At 39.3% G+C, this 18929-nt stretch overlaps 1 protein-coding gene across 3 annotated transcripts in view; it reads left to right on the top strand.

The window, feature by feature from the left end:
• Window positions 1-18929, top strand: part of l3mbtl1 (L3MBTL histone methyl-lysine binding protein 1) — a 31957-nt gene that overhangs the window by 1402 nt on the left and 11626 nt on the right. For 2 of the 3 annotated variants that reach the window (XR_009061585.1, XM_057823716.1), the window contains exons 2-13: window positions 3385-3576; window positions 3806-3993; window positions 7261-7393; window positions 7480-7642; window positions 8479-8617; window positions 11591-11639; window positions 12384-12472; window positions 13516-13620; window positions 13764-13899; window positions 14032-14123; window positions 16338-16489; window positions 18840-18916. Coding sequence is in view for 2 of the 3 variants with exons in the window: in XM_057823716.1 (XP_057679699.1) it covers window positions 3385-3576; window positions 3806-3993; window positions 7261-7393; window positions 7480-7642; window positions 8479-8617; window positions 11591-11639; window positions 12384-12472; window positions 13516-13620; window positions 13764-13899; window positions 14032-14123; window positions 16338-16489; window positions 18840-18916 (1515 nt within the window). In the remaining variant the exon portion in view is untranslated. The remainder of the gene's footprint in view (window positions 1-3384; window positions 3577-3805; window positions 3994-7260; window positions 7394-7479; window positions 7643-8478; window positions 8618-11590; window positions 11640-12383; window positions 12473-13515; window positions 13621-13763; window positions 13900-14031; window positions 14124-16337; window positions 16490-18839; window positions 18917-18929) is intronic. The other variant, XM_057823717.1, reaches the window with a different exon arrangement.

Here is an 18929-nt window from a genome sequence, read left to right as displayed (position 1 = left end):
TCTAAAATGAGCAGAAATTGTATTTGGCGGAAAATACAAGATTGAAAAAGCAGTTTCTGCTCTTGCAGCCTTCTTTAAAACAAACTGCTTTATTTTAAGCCAAAAGAGCTGTTGTGTTTGATCGAACAATATGTGCAGTATATATGCTGCCATAGCAGATTCATGGCGCATTAAGCCCCCGAACTATTTTTAAGTTGTCCGTTTTACCCTGGAAACCCCCTTTTACAGATGTCACGCAACCACTTTTGTTTCAACCCAGCCATAAATAGAAGTAATTATATTTATTCATAAAAATGTCGTTTTTAGCTTAGAATCATTAATTGATGTCTAATATTTCGTTTTTAAAAAAAGCGACTTTAAAAAATTATTCACGCGCATATTTTAAGCTTTTAAACAAATGACATCACAATGAAAAAAATGGTGACTGTAAATAAGTCACGGATATCTATCTCATAACTTTCGCTTAATTGTAATTTTTTTTTTTTTTTTTTTTTTTTTGTTACTGTCGCATTTTCCCCAATATGTTAGATGATAAATAATTGATCCAAACAAAGAAAAACTGAAAAGTAACGTTTAAAAAGGTAAATATATGAAAAAGAAAATCTCGACCACTCCTTGTTATCTGCGATTTCTGCATCGCGACCCTTGTTATATTACCATATTTCACCCATAAAATCCCCCAAAATTCCGGCTGTGGCCATTCACAGCTGTGTCCTGACACTCGGTAATACATGCTACATGGAGTTTTTGGATCTAAAAGAGGTAATAAGTATGCCATCATATCTCGTTAAAATCATGGCGTCTTTAATTATGCTCTCTCGTGCTCTCACTTCCAGTTAGGGTTTCGCTGTTTGAATTTTTTTTTTTTAAATGCCCTCCCGTTGGAAACTTCTCTTTTAATATTTCCTTAATATTTTCTCTTTAAATATTGAGATTTTAAGCTTTCCAATGATGTATCACTCATGCATATCGGACAATTTTGAAATTTGGCCAAATTGGGGATCTCAGAGCGGAACTTCAAGTCACCTGAGTGTTTTCCGCTATACATATACCACTATATATACAGTATACTGGACTGTCTCAGAAAATTAGAATACACAATATTCTAATTTTCTGAGACAGTCCTGTACATTAATCCACCATTTAAAGCAGGGGTGTCCAAACTTTTTGCAAAGGGGACCAGATTTGGCGTGGTAAAAATGTGGGGGGCCGACCTTGGCTGACGTCCTTTACATAGAACAATATACAGGACTGTCTCAGAAAATTAGAATATTGTGTATTCTAATTTCCTGAGACAGTCCAGTACATACATATATATATATATATATGTGATTTTTTTTTTTTTACAAAACAATACCAAAAATAGAATCATTTTGCATTTTGATCTAATTACTTTCAGTTTTGCTTAACAAATATGGATATATGAGAGTGCAGAAGAGGAGGAGCTAACGACCTAAAGGGACAAGCCATACATGGAATATACCACCGGCAAGTTGACGAAGTGGCTGACAACAAGTATCGAGATTGACTGAAATAGGTTTTTCAGGACCAATACAGATTATTAGTAGTTAGAGGGGCCGATAACCGATTTTTGGAGCCGATATTCATTTGCAGTAAAAGTTTAAAAATTGATTAAAAAAAAAAAAAGAATAATGCAAACTTTAACTTTATTGAAATGCCTAACACATCTTTATAGAATAACACAAATAGGAAATATAGCTAATAATAGGGTGTGGTGTGGTTCAGTGGTAGAGTAGTCGTTCCTCAACCCAGAGTTTGTGGGTTCAATTCTCCACCCTGATTATCTTGTCTACGTATCCTTCAGCAAGATATTCAACCTCATGTTGCTCCTGGTGTTGCGTCACCAGTAGATAGATGAGGATATAGTGTGAAGCTCTTTGAGGGCCTGAAAAAGGTGGAAAGGGGCCATACAACTCCATTTACCATTACCATTTAACCAATTAGAGGACGGGGTGAATACTAGGGCAGGAGAGAGAGGCAGGGCTGCGTCTGAGCCAAAATAACCCCGTCTTAAATCGATTTATCATCTCATCCGATCAGATTTAAAAAAGCCCGATATCAATATACGTTAAATTTCCAAATATCGGCGCTAATAAGCGGCCCGGCCGATAATCAGTCTATCTCTAATCATAAATCTTACCAATGGCTGGAGTACGCTAGACTGACAGACAATACACAGGCTCTAATCATGGCTGTACAAGAACAGGCCCAAGTACAAGGACCGTAAAGGCAAAGATCTACCAGAGCAGATCAGACTCGTGGTGCAGGCTGTGGAAAGATACTCCAGGGACAGTCCAGTACATCGTAGCAGGGTGTAAGATGCTAGCTGTATCAGCGTACATGAAGACGCACAACCAAGTGGCTGGGCTAGTATACAGCAGTGGTCTCCCCAGTGGAGACCCCTGGTATACAAGAACATCTATAACTAGTATGGCATAGAAGTGCTAACATCCCAATGGGCCACACTATTGAAGGTGTCTCAAAACAACAAGGCCAAGGTTCTATGGGACTTCAGCACCAGACTGACAAATAGCTCCAGGCTAACCAAACGGACATAGGGGTGGTGGACAAAGAGCAGAAGATAGTGACAGTGATAGATGTGGCTATACCAGCCGATGCCAACGTGAGGAAGAAGAAACACAAGAAGGTAGAGAAGTCCCAAGGGCTGAAAGAGCAGTTGGAGCAGATGTGGAAGGTGAAGGCTAGCAAGGTTCCCGTTATAGCGAGAGCACTCAAGGCCCGTTCTCACAACTGGAACTGGGAGAATGGCTCCAGGAGGTCTCAGAAACATCATCTGAAGCCTCAGTCCAAAAGAGTGCAGTTCTAAGAACAGTTAAAATACTGCGCAGAACACTCAAACTCCCAGGCCTTTGGTAGAGGACCTGAGCTTGAGCCGGCCACCCCACGAGGGGTGAGAGGGACGTTTTGTTGTTGTTGTTTTTTTAATATGTATATATACACACTCACCCTTGGGAAAAAGTTTTGAGACTCTTTCTCATTCAATTGAATGGTGAAAAGTCTCAAAACATATGCCCAAGTGTGTATGTAGTTACAGACATCTGCTTTTTACTGTGGAAAACCACAATATGGTTACTATTCATAGTTCAACCTTTTCTAAGCGCGTAGTATTTGGTTCTGCGCACATCTTCACATTTTCCAGCTAAAATGTTGAGCCCAGGTTAATATAACAGTAAAAAAAAATAGTTGGTGATTAATCGACTATCAAAATCATTGTTTGTGGCAGCCCTATAGCAGACTTTATACGACAACGAAGTGTTTGACTAAGTCACCCTACTTGTTTCATATTTATGATCATGCAAATAACTATATTAAATGATCACATTTATACCTGTTGGTTTTCAGCACTCCAAAGTAAAGCACAGGCCTGTATGAGTGTCAACATCAACATGGAGTCACCGCCCAAAGAGCCCGACTGTGCTCACGTGGCATCACCCCCCTCTTTGCCAGGCGACGCCATCCTTGTCTGTGGGACGGATAATATGGCCAAGAATCCTCGGCCTCAGACGCACACCACCACAGCTTTGCTCCTCCCAGGTGATACTATGACTCTATTGTACAACCTGAGCTGGACAATGTTGGATTCATCCAACATGAAACTAGTCGGTCATTCTTGAGTCAGTAGTCATGAGGTACTGACTGGACACAACATTGAGTACTTGCTTAGTCTGTATATTCCTTTACAGTACTCAACTTATGGAGCTGCTGGGCATACTCGCCATTAATGCAAATTGCTCACTGTTTGTACTCTTTTTTTTTTTTTCAGCTCCAGCTCCAGGCCATCAAAAAGTGGAGCTAGCACCAACTTTGGCAGTGACTGACCCCAACAAAGGAGGCAGGGTCACTGAAACGGTCAAACCCACTTTGACAGCACAGGTAGCTGGGGCTTGTAGCATCGTCCACGTCCTCGAATGGAAGGAAGGAATGGCCATCCTGCCCGGGAGTAACCTCAAGGTAATTTGAGAGAACGATGCTTGGTAATCTTTGGCATAAAACAATATCTTCAAAGATTGGCAAAGATTATTGAATCACTAGTCTTGGTGGATGTTTACTCAATAGCTTAATTGTGTAAAATGACATCCTTCCAGCATTTTCAAACTGGTAAGAAGCCATTTATTGCTGACCATTGTTTTTATATGTAAGAATGAATAAAATCACAGGTGAAGTACTGTATTTTTTCAGACTATAATGCACACTTATAATTAGAGGCGTGCGAAATTTCCGATTCTTAGATTATTCGCGGTTCGGCCGTGGAAAATTCGAGAAGGATTCACAAACATCCAAATTCTCATTATTGAATTATCCCAGGTAAAGCGCCACTAAAACACAGTCAGCACGGTCTTCGGGAAGCAATGAGGAACGGACCAAGAGTAATATCATGTTCAACTCATGCAGCTAGATAAAAAAATAATAATACTATTATAATAATAACAGTAATAATAATAAAACCTGACTGCGGCCGACAGCCACTACAAACAACGCCCAGTTGCTAGTTGCTACAAACATACGGCCACATACGGCTACGGCAGATATAACATATATGTAGAACTAGATGCGAAATAACAGACGACAGCGGCATTACAACATTTATTGGAGAACTAGATGCGAAATGACAGACTTGCCGGCGTTAGTAAACAGCCGCCATCTTAAAGCAGTAGACTTCTCTGGAAGGCTCTGTTGTAGCAAACCTAGGTAATTAACTTTTTATTTAAAATACTCCTAAATCGGCGAAATCTGGACTTGAATCCTTCTTTAAATGATGAAACAGTTTTAAAACTTTGACATGTCGAAAGTAGACAGAAGGGAAATTATGGAATAACAGGATCAATTTTACCAACTTTAACGGTTGATTCACAACATTAAATTAATTGAATGTTGTTTAAAGCTGCTGATACAGAATGGGGACTTGAGTATTTTATTTACTGTTATTAACTGTTAACTACTGAAATAGTGGTTTGGTTTAGCCTGAGAGGATTTTTGAACAATATTTGAACTAATGGACAAAACATTAAAAGCGGGGGTGGGGGGCATCAATAATCGATTTATAATCTAATCGGGGCCTCTGAATCGTAATCAAATCGTTAGGTGCCCAAAGATTCTCACCTCTACTTATAATCTTTTATTTTTCCCAAAAATTGACAGTGTGCTTTATAATCCAGTTTGCATTATGTTTAAATACCTGTGCTTAAAGACCTCAAACCTATTTTGTTGGAGCATAACAATATTATACTGCTTCAGTAAAGTGCTCAAGACACACATGCATCATTTATCAGACGCACAAATTAAACAATAAAACAAATAATGAATAACTCGTGAATGGTACGACAGGTCTGTATGATATTGATGACAAAAAAACTTTAGTGTCTAGTGTTTCAACCCAACATGTACTCCCGGGCTCTGTATCTATTGAGGAGCCTGATAGTGATACCTTCTTATCTCCCGCCTCTACCAACAGATATATCAATTGAATCGGTCCGAACTGAGAACTAATTTCCCTCATTTTGTTTGATTGTGATTAACTTGATTATATTATAAACCCAAGACGCCAAAAAGTCAAAATGTGCATATTTTCATTTGATGATTTTTACTTCAATCTACAAAGCATTTAATTCAAAGAAAAAACAAATCATAATAAATCCTTGGTGGTTGCAATAAGCATTATTTTGGTATTCGCTTTGGTCACAATAAGTTGGAAGCACAAAGGAAAAGTGGTTAGCACGTCCATTTAACAGCTTTGAGATTGTTGGTTCACTCCTGGCTCTAGCCTCCCTGTGTGCTCCATACTCACTTCACACACGCATGCAATTGCTCGTGCTTGCGTGTTTTTTTCCAGGTACTCTGGGTTCCTACCACATCCCAAAAACATGCAGAGCAGCCTGATTGAACACTCCAAATTATCCATTGGGATGTGTGAATGGTAGATTGTTTCTATGTGCCCTACAACTGGCTGGCTCAGCTCAGGCCGTGCCTCCTACCTGTTGTTAACTGGGATAGGCTCCAGCACCCCCACTATAAGCAGCTATGTAGATGGATGGATGTATACATTAAGTTGAGAGTCAGTCTAAATATTTTATTTATCTGCTAGAGGTGTTTACCCAAAATATGCGATGGCATTTTCATTCATCTGGCTTTCCTTTTAAAAATGTGCTATTGTACACTGCTTTTGAATGTTTTTGGGGGATTTTGTGTATAAAACTGTGATTAATTAATAGCTATTAACTTCAAAAAGATGAAATTAAGCCAGCCGTCATGATTATTGCTTTTGTCCATTTCTTTACGACTTTAAATAAATCAAGCCTGACAAAAGTTGCATGAAGATAATTGCCTAATTTATTTATTAAATCAATTTGCTGCCATTGACGGTGATGAACATCCTATCTTTTTGAACTGAGAGAGCTGGCAGTGAATTTCAGTGCCACTAAGGGCAATAGATAGCCAATCCATTTGAAGTAGTACTCAAAATGAGTTAATAAAATTAGATATAAGAGTCATCCGTGTCAGATTAAATCACAAAATTAGCACTGCAGCTATCGATTATCTAAGTAATTGATTAATCTATCAATTAGTTAGAGTAATTGAATTAGGAATATTTAACGTGTTGCAGAATCAATTTTAAGAGATTTAAAACAAAAGCTTGCTGAGATTGCAATTTCAAAAGAGCATTAGATACGAATACAAAATACAATTTCAATTGAATTCCAATTTTACTTTCCCATTCATTTCACAAGAGCAATGAATGCATTTAAAAATAAAATTAAAATACTTGAGCTTAGCCTCAAACGGTATTAAAAAAATATGAATGATACCTTGTATAGAAAAAGTCCGCTAGCTTAAATGCTATAAAATAGAGTACTAACTCTTTTTTTTACAATGCTCTTAACAAATCGTTTAAACAATTTTGCCACAAAACTGCTAAATATACCTCTAAACTAAATTGTGAATGCATAAACAATCATTTTAGCTCAAACAAAAATGTATGTTGGTTTTAACAGGGAGCAGCTGGATCCAGCCATGTTGGTGAGTTTTGTCATATTGACTGTTGCCACTAGAGGGCAGTGTGTCCACCCAAATCCATAAAACTAAATGCAAACACTTTCATAACAAACCATTACAATGCCACTCTAATTAAATGAATCCTCAAAGCAGCAAAACCTGATTTAAAGCTTTTTTGTAATTGAATGAATCGTTGCCGCACTAAACGAAATGTCTGGTGTTTTCCAGTTCTGTGTTAGTGATGTAGGAGCTCTGAGTACATTAATCACTCCGGCAGCAACTTCCAGCACCAATAATGAACCTGCAGCAGGGACTTCGGGTAGATTAATCAAAGCAGAAAGCGCTCCATCGGAAAAGCATGGTAAGCCATTATACCGTAAACCCTGTCAGAAATCCCCCCTACAAAATTTGCCAGTGCCAGTCTTGATCTTTTGTATGATTTTAAAGACATGTCAACTCCTGTGGTGTCAGTGAGTGGGACTGGTATGGAGCCAGAGAAGTTACTTCAGGTTAAATCTGATGTCCAGATGGGACCAGGCCAGCAGAACCATCATCCTAAAGCTCAGAGGATTTACACAGAGGAACTACGCAGAGACTCCATGGTGGACAAGTAGGTTGATTCACATCCAATTTGCCCACTCAGTCACGTTTAGGGCGCTTTCACACTAGACCAAGAGCACCAGGGTCCGGTTGGAGAGCAACCTCGCAGCAACCCTGCGCCATTCGAACTTTCCGAGTAGGATCAAGTGGACGAAAGGCGCACTCATCTATTGGACAAATAGAAGAGCAAATACCTTGCTACACTCTACACTCCCTACTCTCCCTGAGAGAATCGCTTTCACTTTCGTGACTTTTTGGACTGTCAAATTGTGCCACTTTTGGTAGAGCGACACTCACAAAACGGCTCCCCCGAGAGGCTCGGCCTGTCTATGTCACTGTCGTTCTTACACGGTACATTCAGCAACAGCATGCAAAACACAACCACCACAGTAGAATCCGATTCTGCGTATCAAATGCAACTGCTTAGCGCAGCACAACAACATTTGGCCATGTATAATTGTCTGTCATCTTGCCATTGTTGATTTTGAATAGCGTGCACTCTGTACTTCCACTTCCAAGGGTGCCCTGCGTGTACTGTCACAGCCTGGAGCACTATAGCTCCAGGCTGTGACGCTACACATAAAGTAGCAAAATCAGACCCTGCTCCGGTTGCAGTCACAGGCGAAGCAGGATGTGCTGAAAGCGGACCGAGACCCACAATTTTTGAGAGGACCAGAGTTCGTTTGTTTGGTCCGAACTGGAGTTCGGATGCTCATTCCCATTTACCAAACAAAGCGGACATTCTGAGAAAAACAACTCTGGTCCAATTCAAACAGACCAAACAGTGCTAGTGTGAAAGCACCCTTAAGAAGGGAATGCTGTTAGACATCTTCCTTGGATCCTCAGGAGGAGTGTTGGAGTCGAGAAGGTCCCAGCCGGTGCAAGGGTCTCATCTTTAAATGTTGATCAGCTGAAACCCATGAAAAAGCGGAAGAGGAAGGAATATCTAGGACCATCTGATGAAGACTCTGACGTTGAGGGCATGGTGGGATAAGTTTTTTTATTTTCCCTCGCTCATATGCTGGATAATAAGGCCATTGGATTTTTATAGTTATATTGGGTCTTGATGAATATTTCACTGCTTTCCAAAAGCTCTTAACCCAATTTTTGGTCAAGGTATTTGCAATAAAATAATTTTGGGTCCCTAAAGTTTGATTACAGGTAGAACATATGTCTTTATACCATGTTTTGAGAAAGACATGACAGGTTATACAGTTTTATCAGCGGCAGGTGGTGTTTAGTGAAAGGGACCTTCACACAGCAAGCCAGTCTTACAATGTCCAGTTATTCTTGAAAGGTCTGCCTTGAAAAATGATTTTTTATGTACGTTCTGTCAATGTTTATTAGGGCTGCAGCTCTCAAATATTTTATTCATCGAGTATTCGACTGAAAATTGTATTGCTTAATCGAGTAATCAGATAAAACATTTTTTAGGTAAAGAGCAATTATAATATAGATGACAAAAAACAAGACATTTCACCTAATATTGAACCATTTTCAGACAATCAATGTTTTTTGTTTTTCAATTTACATTGTTGAAAACAGACAACAATTGCATCTCAGGTGTGACTAGAAAAAAAAAAACAGCAACAAATTCACTTCTTTCACTCAAAAATCTTAAGATCTCATTAAAAAAAAAAATCTTATTTCTTACCTAAAAATGTCATTACGCTTGATAGCACACATCACTTAAAAGGTGTTTTTCCCACGTGTTTCAATTGAATTTCCATTTGTGTCAAGCTATTTTTAAGTTCTAGTTAAGTTTTAAGTTAGTCTAAATTGTTTCTGCAGCGTTAAAAAAAAAGTATGATACCTGCTGTATTGGAGCACAATTGGCACCAGTGCTATTTGGTGTTTTATCCACCAGTGACTACTGAGCTAAAATTGACAGTTAGAGACGTGACAGCTAGCCAACATGTTTACCCGAACCGAGTGATGTTTCAGTCTTCAAAGCAGAAAATCACACATAACTAGTCTGGATCATTTCATATGACGACTGGGTTGTCGATTTTCTTCGCCGATCGGCATCCTGCCCGGCGGCAAACAAGTTAGAGCTCGTCGTTCCCCTGCTGAGGGCAGAGGGCTTGTTTGCGGGGAAGCAGCTGGACAATGACCGCCGGACAAACTGGCTTACGTCGGAGGAGCGTGTAGCTTCCAAATGGTTAACACGAATATGGCAAAATGACCCTTTACTACACGGCAGTCGTAAACAGCGAGAGACTCAGTGGAGGAGGGGGGCTGCAGTTGTTATGCACCTAACATGACAATATGTGTATGAGGAGAGCTTTTTACATGCCCATCCATAGTCAAACGTAAGTAGTTCTTTATTTAAAGAAAGTTTGTAGTGTTTACTTTGTAATCACTGTATTCGCGGCTATTTTTAACACAAAGTTGCAATTTCTGATCGATTGGAAAATTTGACAGGGCAATAAGCCGACTATAGTGCTCTCCAGGCGGGGGGGATATGCGACAAGCCGCCATTCGTCTGCCGAGGGGACAAGGAGCATGTCAGCCACAAAATGCAAGCCACCTACATATTAAAATGATCCCAGTATTTGACATAATACAAAACAGGATGTTCCCATGGTCCCACAGTAGAGGGCTTGTTTTGGCCAATATCCACCGGTGAATGGGAACCTTTTGAAACCCCAAAAAGGCGCACACGCCTCTCCCTCGTACAGCAAGATTTTTCTGCAGCCGTTTGTCTGGCGTGATACGAAAAATAAATGAATTAATCCTCAAAATCAGCTGAATCCTTAGTCCTTCTTATACAACAGTACGGCTGTATAGTGAAGAGGACTCCTTCTCCCATACATGTCAAAGCACCCTCTTCCTCAATGCAAGACCGAAGCCGGAAGTCTGTCATTTTCGTAGTGCGGGATTCAAAAAATTGAATAAGTATATCGATCGCTTCTTCACACATCCAAGTTGGACAACTTGGATGTGTGAAGAAGCGAAGAAGCGATCGATATATATATTTCATTCAGGAACATAAAATACTGCGTGTATTATGAAATAAACATGTTTTTTTCGTGTCACAGGCACTTTAAAGGTGGTGCAATGAAAAATGTGGGTGCGCCTCCAGTTTGTGCTGATGCACCATAAAAAAGAAAGTCTGGTGAACCAGTACAACCAATACGTATATATCGCAAAGTTCATTTTTCCAATATCTTTCAGGCCTAATTTATTATTTTTTCACTTTTTAAGGACTGAAAAGTAGCAAAATAATCAAGAAATACAATGGCATTGCCAAAAGATACAAAAGTATATACGTTCTATACTCCGCAACACTCCTGGAAAAAGAGGAGGAGGAAGAGCTGTTAAAAGTACAGTACGGCAACATGTTTGGAACTTTTGTCCAAATAAAAACAAAAAACTTTTTTTCGGCACCGGATTGGAACTTGATATCGGCACATTCTCAAAATTAGGTGGCTGGGATGCAAAAATATGCGATTGGGGCATCCCTAGTATAGACCTATGTGGCATGAACCACCAAATAATTTTTAAAAATCTACTTTGACTAACTTGCAGGAATGAAAAACCGTCATGAGCCTGAGCTATGGTAGGAAATAGGTTATTGGGGTGGGGGAAAAAAACACTAAAAATAAAGCGGGGGGCTGCAATCTTTCGTCACGCGGCCCCAATTGGCCCACATGCAGCAAGTTTGAGACCCCTAATTTACCGAAGTCAGCTGGGATAGCCACACTTATTGTAAATGAATATTTTGACTGATTTGTCCTTTATTCGTAGAATTGTAAAGAGAACTAAAATAGACTTTACATGAGGCAAAAAAGGTCAAAAACTCAAAACACTAGAAAGAATAATGGGGACATTGCTGGTATGTATGGAAACTGAACTTTCACTTACTTTTTTTGCAACTTGAAAGGTGTGTTAACATTTTTCACTTTTACAAAATAGTGTAAGGACAACTTGGCAAATTTCTTTCATCTTTTTTTAGGATGACAAAATGGAAGACCTGAAAGCAGATGGCAGATATATCAGAGGAGGTAAGGACATTTTTTTTTCTTAGAAGTTCACCTCTTATTCTGTACCTGATCCCGACTGGAGCAGAATAATCCCTCGACCCGAGAAGTTCCATTCCTTTGTCTTTTGTTATTTTAGTAAATTGTGTGCAGCCCTTCATTTATTCTTCCATTCATAGCGATGTAGTCAGTTTGTCTGCCTCACACTCAAGCAGATCTGGGATCTCAACTCAGGCTCTTCTGTGTAAATTCAATGTTGATAATGTTTAAAACATAATTGCTTTAAATGTATATGTAATCTATTATATGAAAACTTCATTTAAACTGAAAACAAAACAATCTCTTTAAATGTACAGAATGGTAGGCATTATTATTATTAATACTGATGAGGATAAAAAATTATCGCTAAAATAAGGTGGGAAACTTGTGGTCTGATCAGTGAGCTTGAGAGGGTCATCAACTTCTGAGCTTGACTATACTCAGAATGCCGAGCAGAGAAAAGATCACCATATTTAGACATCTATCTTGATCGGACATTATCTTGTGCTAAAAGTAGAGAAAGGCTGCTTCAAAGCTAGCAGTGAGGTCACAAGATTATTGCTACAAATATTCATTTGGCAAGCATGCCTCGTTTTAGCCTACATTATATGTGTAATTTTATTTTGCGACTACAAGACAAAAAAGTCTATGCAAATTTCAGTCTAGTGTTAGTTCTCGCGGTGTCCTGTTGCAACCTACATTGCATAATATGGCCACTTTGACATGAAGGTGGAGACATGAGGACGGAGCCGTGGACGTGGACTCAATATCTGCAAGAAACCAAAACTATCGCTGCTCCTGAAAATCTTTTCCAAGAGGTAAATTTCAACATTGATAAACGCACTTGTCCTAAAACAACAAGGTTTAGTTTTACTTGAAATTAATAACGCCAGGAGGGATGAGATCTGAATTGTCATTGCAACTTTTTGTCAACTTCAGATCAGTCAAATTAATAAAATTGATCGGTATTAAGCACTAACCCTAAAATTGGAAATAATTAAAACTGTAAAATCACAGTTAATCCAACAACTATTTTGGTCAATTTTGATTGCTCTATACTAAGAAGTTCCGATCCGATCACATGATGGTAAATCGGGCCAATCGCGCCACCTTTCTGAGAATCTGAATGAGGGGAAAAGGATCGGGTTTTTAATTAAAAAAATATATTTATGTTTTTCTGCTTCATGCTCGTACAGTGCCACACCCTCCCTCCTGCTAAGGAGTTAGGCCAAACTGTCCAGCTTGCGTTTGAGCTTTTGGTACTTATAGTTAACGATGATTGACAGGTTTGTAACTTTGATCTTGCCAAAGAAGCTTGGTAGCTCTACGATCAAAGGCACAAATGTGTAAATCATCGTTATCGCATAATTGTGCTATGGCAACTCATTGTGTAAGTGAGAAGCTGTTCTCATCAGCATGAGCGACAGAGCGTGAGTGGATTTGAGTGTACTCACTCAATGAAGCATTTAATAAAGACAAGCATTTTTCTACGTTATTCTTTTTTAAAAATAAATCACATTATGAAGGCGGCACGGTGGGAAAGCAACGTGTTTGGAATTTTTGTTCAAATAAAAACGAAAACAACTTTTTTTTGGTGTCGGATCGGCAGATTCTCAAAATCAGGTGACTCTGACCCAGGTGCAAAAATATGCGATCGTGACATCCCTGCTCTATACAATTTTGCATTTTGTTCATTTGAGAAGTTTATTACCAAACCTGTTACGTTCTGTTGCTTTCGTGATGTATAGCATCAGCTTTGGAAGATAGAATTTTAAAAAATCAGTATGACACAATCAGAAATATTACTGTAAACTAGTATCACTCCCTTTTAATCAGTGAAAAACACTTTTTCTGTGTCCAGACTCAACGACCACCAACAGTGAAAAACGAATTTAAACAGGGGATGAAGCTGGAGGGTATCGACCCTCAGCACCCGTCCATGTACTTTGTTCTTACTGTGGCCGAGGTAAGACATCACCACGGATCAATTAAAACACGTTTTCCACCCAGCATTTCAATCCGGTTTAGTCGAGTAAATTATCGAACCTCGGAGGACTGCATTGTTATGCTCGGTAGCAATGAAGCTATTTGACTTATGTCATAATGCAGGTGTGTGGCTACCGTCTGCGTCTCCATTTTGATGGCTACTCTGACTGCCACGACTTCTGGGTGAATGCCAACTCACCTGATGTGCATCCTGCAGGCTGGTGTGAGAGCACAGGACACAAACTGCACACTCCCAAAGGTCGAATGTTCTCACCTCTACCAAACAGAAAAATAGAATGTCGACTTGCTTATTGGGCTTTTATTGCATAAATATACAGTACATTCCACAGTTGAATATGTTGACGTTTATGCCATCGCCATTTTCGTCTAGGTTGTAAAGAAGAAGAGTTTACGTGGACCAACTACCTAAGAATGACTAAAGCACAAGTGGCCCCCAAAGAGCTGTTTGCCAGTCCTGGAAGGGTAACGCTACTAACTCAAAACGATTATAGGTTACAACGATAGGGTGACAGGCTTTTAATACAGCAAAAACTGTCAGGACACACCTTCTTAACAACCGTATTTTCTGCACTATAAGGCGCACCTAAAAGCCTTCAATTTTCTCAAAAGCCAACAGTGCACCTTAAAATCCAATGTGCCTAATATATTGGTTAATTATGGCATGAAATTTTAAAATATACATATACTGTACATAAGTTGTTTTTTTTGTTTTTTTTTTTTAATTATACTTTGGAGGAAAAGTGAAAAAACATGTCTTATATCTATCTCTCTAATGCTAAATCTGAATAAATACATTGAACACACACAAAAACAGAAAAATTTAATTTTTTTTTTAAGGTTGGAGGGGCGCTACTTCACGGTTTTTTACTTATCGCGGCGGTTTCTGGTCCCCATTAACCGCAAAAAATGAGGGATCACTGTACTACTACTACTACTGCGCTTTATAATGCGGTGCACCCTATATATGAAAGGAACTTTTAAAAAGGCCATTTATTGAAGGTGTGCCTTATACTGGGGGTGGGAATTTCGACTTATTTCCCTGCCGACTGGTCTCAGATTTCATTTGCGACTAGTCGATTAGTCCATAAGCAAGAAAACTCGCAATTTAATACACATATTAAATAAAAAGTTGAAAATGCAAAAGTTTTGTGTATTTACGAGCTATTTTAGCTCATTCAAGAAAAGTTGTTTAAGTTTTATTGATTTTGATATTGTAACAACAAACGACTAAAGGTAAACAATTGAAAGACAAATATATTCCTGATATGTTCACCAAAACTTCCCCCAACTGTCCCTGCCCCCTCCTACGTGTGTGTGTCGGGGGGCATTTCTTTCAGACTTGTCCCGTGTTGGCTCGGCACTCTCTGTGCGTGGAATGCGAGGGATGGGATTTTATAACCTGAACATAACGTCATTTTTGGTCGGCATCGGCAATAAAATAAACCACACATTTCCAAAGATCGACAATGGGCTGTCTCTACCTCCCGTCGAAGATTTAGTAGCAAATAAATTTCGTAATATTTCCAGTTTTTTGCTGTTTTCGGTTTGCCATGTTGATATTTGCAATGTTTGTTTACCGCTTTTCATTTAACTGGGAAGAAAGAGGAAATGACGATCGGACCGCCATATTTACGTCATCAGCCTTCGAGCTGTGACCGGATCATTTACCGGCTGCTTTCATGCATGTCGCGTCCTGTTGAAGTCCCTGACATTATACTAGGACGCGACCCGGTTAATGTCTGTGCCATCTCCGTGTCAGTCGACCCAGGAAATTGCTTTCAGAGTAGACACGTGCCGATTGCCGGTTTCAAGGTAGACCTGGTATCAAAACCTCATGGTTTCAAAACTGCAAAAAATTTTCATGATAACGTCCCTACGGTATTAGCCATTTTTTATGTCCCAAAAAATGCAGGGAGAAATCCCTTGCTTGCAGCTGCAAGGCTCAACGCTCCCCCTCCAGTTGTTGCTCAGTGTCAGTGAGTCAGCTGTGCTACATGATGGCTGGAGGAGTTGAAACTCCTGAACTTTTTCTCCCCATCGAAGAAAACAAAATCGCTGGTATGGGAATACTTCAGCGACAGAAAAGTTACAGACGGCCACGGCTTAGAGGAGGGCCAACTGACACGTGAAACATGTTTGCAGAGGGTGCCTGCCGAGGAGGCAATACCTCCAATATGATTTCGCATTTATAGAAAATTAAAGGTAGTAAACACTATCATGAACATTTCCCACCAGCTACGAGAGTTAACTCCAGAGTGTTTAGTGTGTCTAGCGGTGGTAAAATGTGTTTTTTTCTCTCTGGCAATTGTCTTTGTTGAGAAAGAGAGTGCGTGTATAATGTAAACATGAGACGAGTCATACATGCTTTTTATGGAATATAATTCAATAAATTTTGTTTTGAGGGTAATAATGTTCAGCTGTGGCTTTCAGACATAAGGGCTACCGGAGTTCAGCGTATGTTTGAAAGGGGCTCATGATGCTGCGTTTAACCAACTTGTAAAATACGAAACGTTTGATTATAAGTAGGAGGTTAAGCGATGAAATGACTAGTCGCACACATCCCTACCTTATACTCCGATTAACTTCCAATGAAGACGATACATATTACCGTAAGTATTTTTTTGTATTTTGTTTCATTATTCTACTTAATATTTTGCTGTGTCTACTGCTGAATAGATCGACACCATGAGTGACTTCGAAATAGGGATGAAACTGGAAGCTGTTGATCGTATGAACCCCTCCCTCATCTGTGTAGCAACCATTACTGACGCCGTGGATGACCGCTTCCTGGTGCACTTTGACAATTGGGATGACACATATGACTATTGGTGAGCCTCCAAAAATTAAACAATGGGTACTTTTTTTTATGTACAGTCTAAATCTGGACAAGTCTGTGTTATGTAAAGGGCTGTTTTAGCAACTACAGTGGTACTTATACTTACTTGGTTCTGGAAGTAGACTCGTAACCTGAAAATTCTGTAAGTAAAGATGCGTTTTCCATGTAAATGCCCTAATCCGTTCCAGGTACTACTGAAATGCCACATTAAATTTTATAATCGGGATAAGACCGGGATAAAACAACAGCCAAACACATTTGAATCATTCCATATAACTAACTTAACCCTTAATACCTGTGATGAAGTAGATAATAGAACATAATGCAAAGGAAAAAAAGAAAAAAATATATATCTTAGCTTTCAAGTGAGGCGATGTCCTCTTCTTTCACGAGATCAAAACTGGCGTTGGCTTTGTGGCAGACTACCGTCTCGGTGATTTTCTTTTACTTATTCCAGAAAAGAGGAAGTCCCTCCATCTCATAAGAAAACTCTTTGTGATACAAAAATGCAAGGTGTCTAGTGCTCTTTTGGCAAAAACATCGAGCCCGCCAAACCAACAACAACACCATCGTGCCTGTGCACATCATCATACTGCGACACCTAAATTGAAACGTCATCAAAAATAGGGCAATAGGAGAGCAGAATCGTGTTGTTGAAGCATGATGGGAAAGATTATGACCAATAGGGCAGCGGCATCTTTTGGCGCGACATTTAAAAGCAGAAAGCAGGAAGAACATACAGTCATCTGAAAAAATTAGGACACCCTATGGAAGCCTGTGTGTTTTCTAACATATTTGGTCATATGGATATTTAATATCAATTTTAACAATCTTGAAAGATTTGAGTAATATAACTAAACGATTTAAACTGAAAAAAGACCAGCTTTCTGTAAAATGTCATTTTAAATAAATTTCTGTTGAGCAATCAGTTAGGACAGCCCCATATTTAATCCCAGATAAAATGGCTAAAATCACACACAAGGGTATCACATCAGGTGCACATGATTAGAACATCATTACCCAGTGGTTTGAAGGAGGCTTGCCTTATTTAAACCTCACATCTAGTTTGGTGTGCCTCTGACTGTTGAAGTGAGAGAAACACCATGGTGAGATCAAAGGAGCTGTCAGAAGCCTTCAGAAAGAAGGTTGTAAACGCTTATGAGTCACGTAAGGGATTTCAAAAGATCTAAAAAAGAATATAAAATCAGCCATTCTGCTGTCCGAAAAATAGTCCACTAGTGGAACACATTCAAAACAACCGCAAACATGCCCAAGTCTGGCTGTCCAAGTAAGTTCACCTATAGAGCAGACCACAAGATGCCAAAAGAAGTCTCCAAAAACCCTAAAATGTCATCACGGGACCTACAGCAGGCTCCTGTTACTGTTGATGTGAAAGTGCATGCCTCTACAATCAGAAAGAGACTTCACAAGTTTAACCTTCATGGGAGGTGTGCAAGGAGGAAACCTTTGCTCTCCAAAAAGAACATGAAGGCCAGACGGAAGTTTGCCCGAGTGACTGTAGACTGAGCTGAGGCAAATCTGAACCCTGCAACATGACAATGACCCAAAACATACCAGTAAATCCACCAAGGACTGGCTGAAAAGGAAGAAATGGAGAGCCCTGGAATGGCCAAGTCAACGCCCAGGTATTAATCCAATTAAGAATCTGTGGGGTGACTTGAAACGGGCTGTACATGCAAGAAAGGTTGAGGAATGGGGCTAACTTTCTTCAGACTGATGTCAAAGACTGGTAGATGGCTACAAAAAGCGTCTCATTGAAGTTATTTCAGCCAAAGGGGATAACACTAGCTATTAGGTGGTAGGGTGTCTTATCTTTTTTCTCAGTTACAATATGCATTTTTGTTGATATATTTGGTTTATTGAGTAAAACAATGTTAATTATTGTTGTTTACCTGGAATTAAATCACTTTTCTTTTCCAGTGATAAAGAAGAACAAGATCAGACATTGAAATATGAACATTTCTTAATAAAGAACTGAATATTTAATGGCGTGTCCTAATTTTTTCACATGACTGTACGGATCTTTTATAGTACTGTACTATACTTTTGCCTTTCGTATCCTGAAATTTCTTATGTAACAAGAGGAAATATTTTCCCATTGAAGTGTGACATAACCTGAAAATTACATTTGTAGAGATGTTCATAAATAGAAGTACCACTGTATGAGTTTTGGAAAGTACAATATATTTCCCAGCAATAAGTGTATGAGTTTTGAAGAGTATTGAGTAGATTTCATATCAAATTAATGATGACGACCATCAATCTGTTTGCCTCCCCTAAATTTGTCATCCTGATTGTTAAATATGTTGTCACATACGCAGGTGTGATGCCACCAGTCCATACATCCATCCTATTGGTTGGTGCAACGAGAGAAGTTTGCCTTTAACGCCACCCCAAGGTGCTTTAAAAAT

Source organism: Corythoichthys intestinalis, chromosome 2 (assembly GCF_030265065.1).
Source record: "Corythoichthys intestinalis isolate RoL2023-P3 chromosome 2, ASM3026506v1, whole genome shotgun sequence".
NCBI lineage: Eukaryota > Metazoa > Chordata > Actinopteri > Syngnathiformes > Syngnathidae > Corythoichthys > Corythoichthys intestinalis.
Note: the sequence above shows the minus strand (reverse complement) of the source record. Positions and strands in the feature narration are given on the sequence as shown.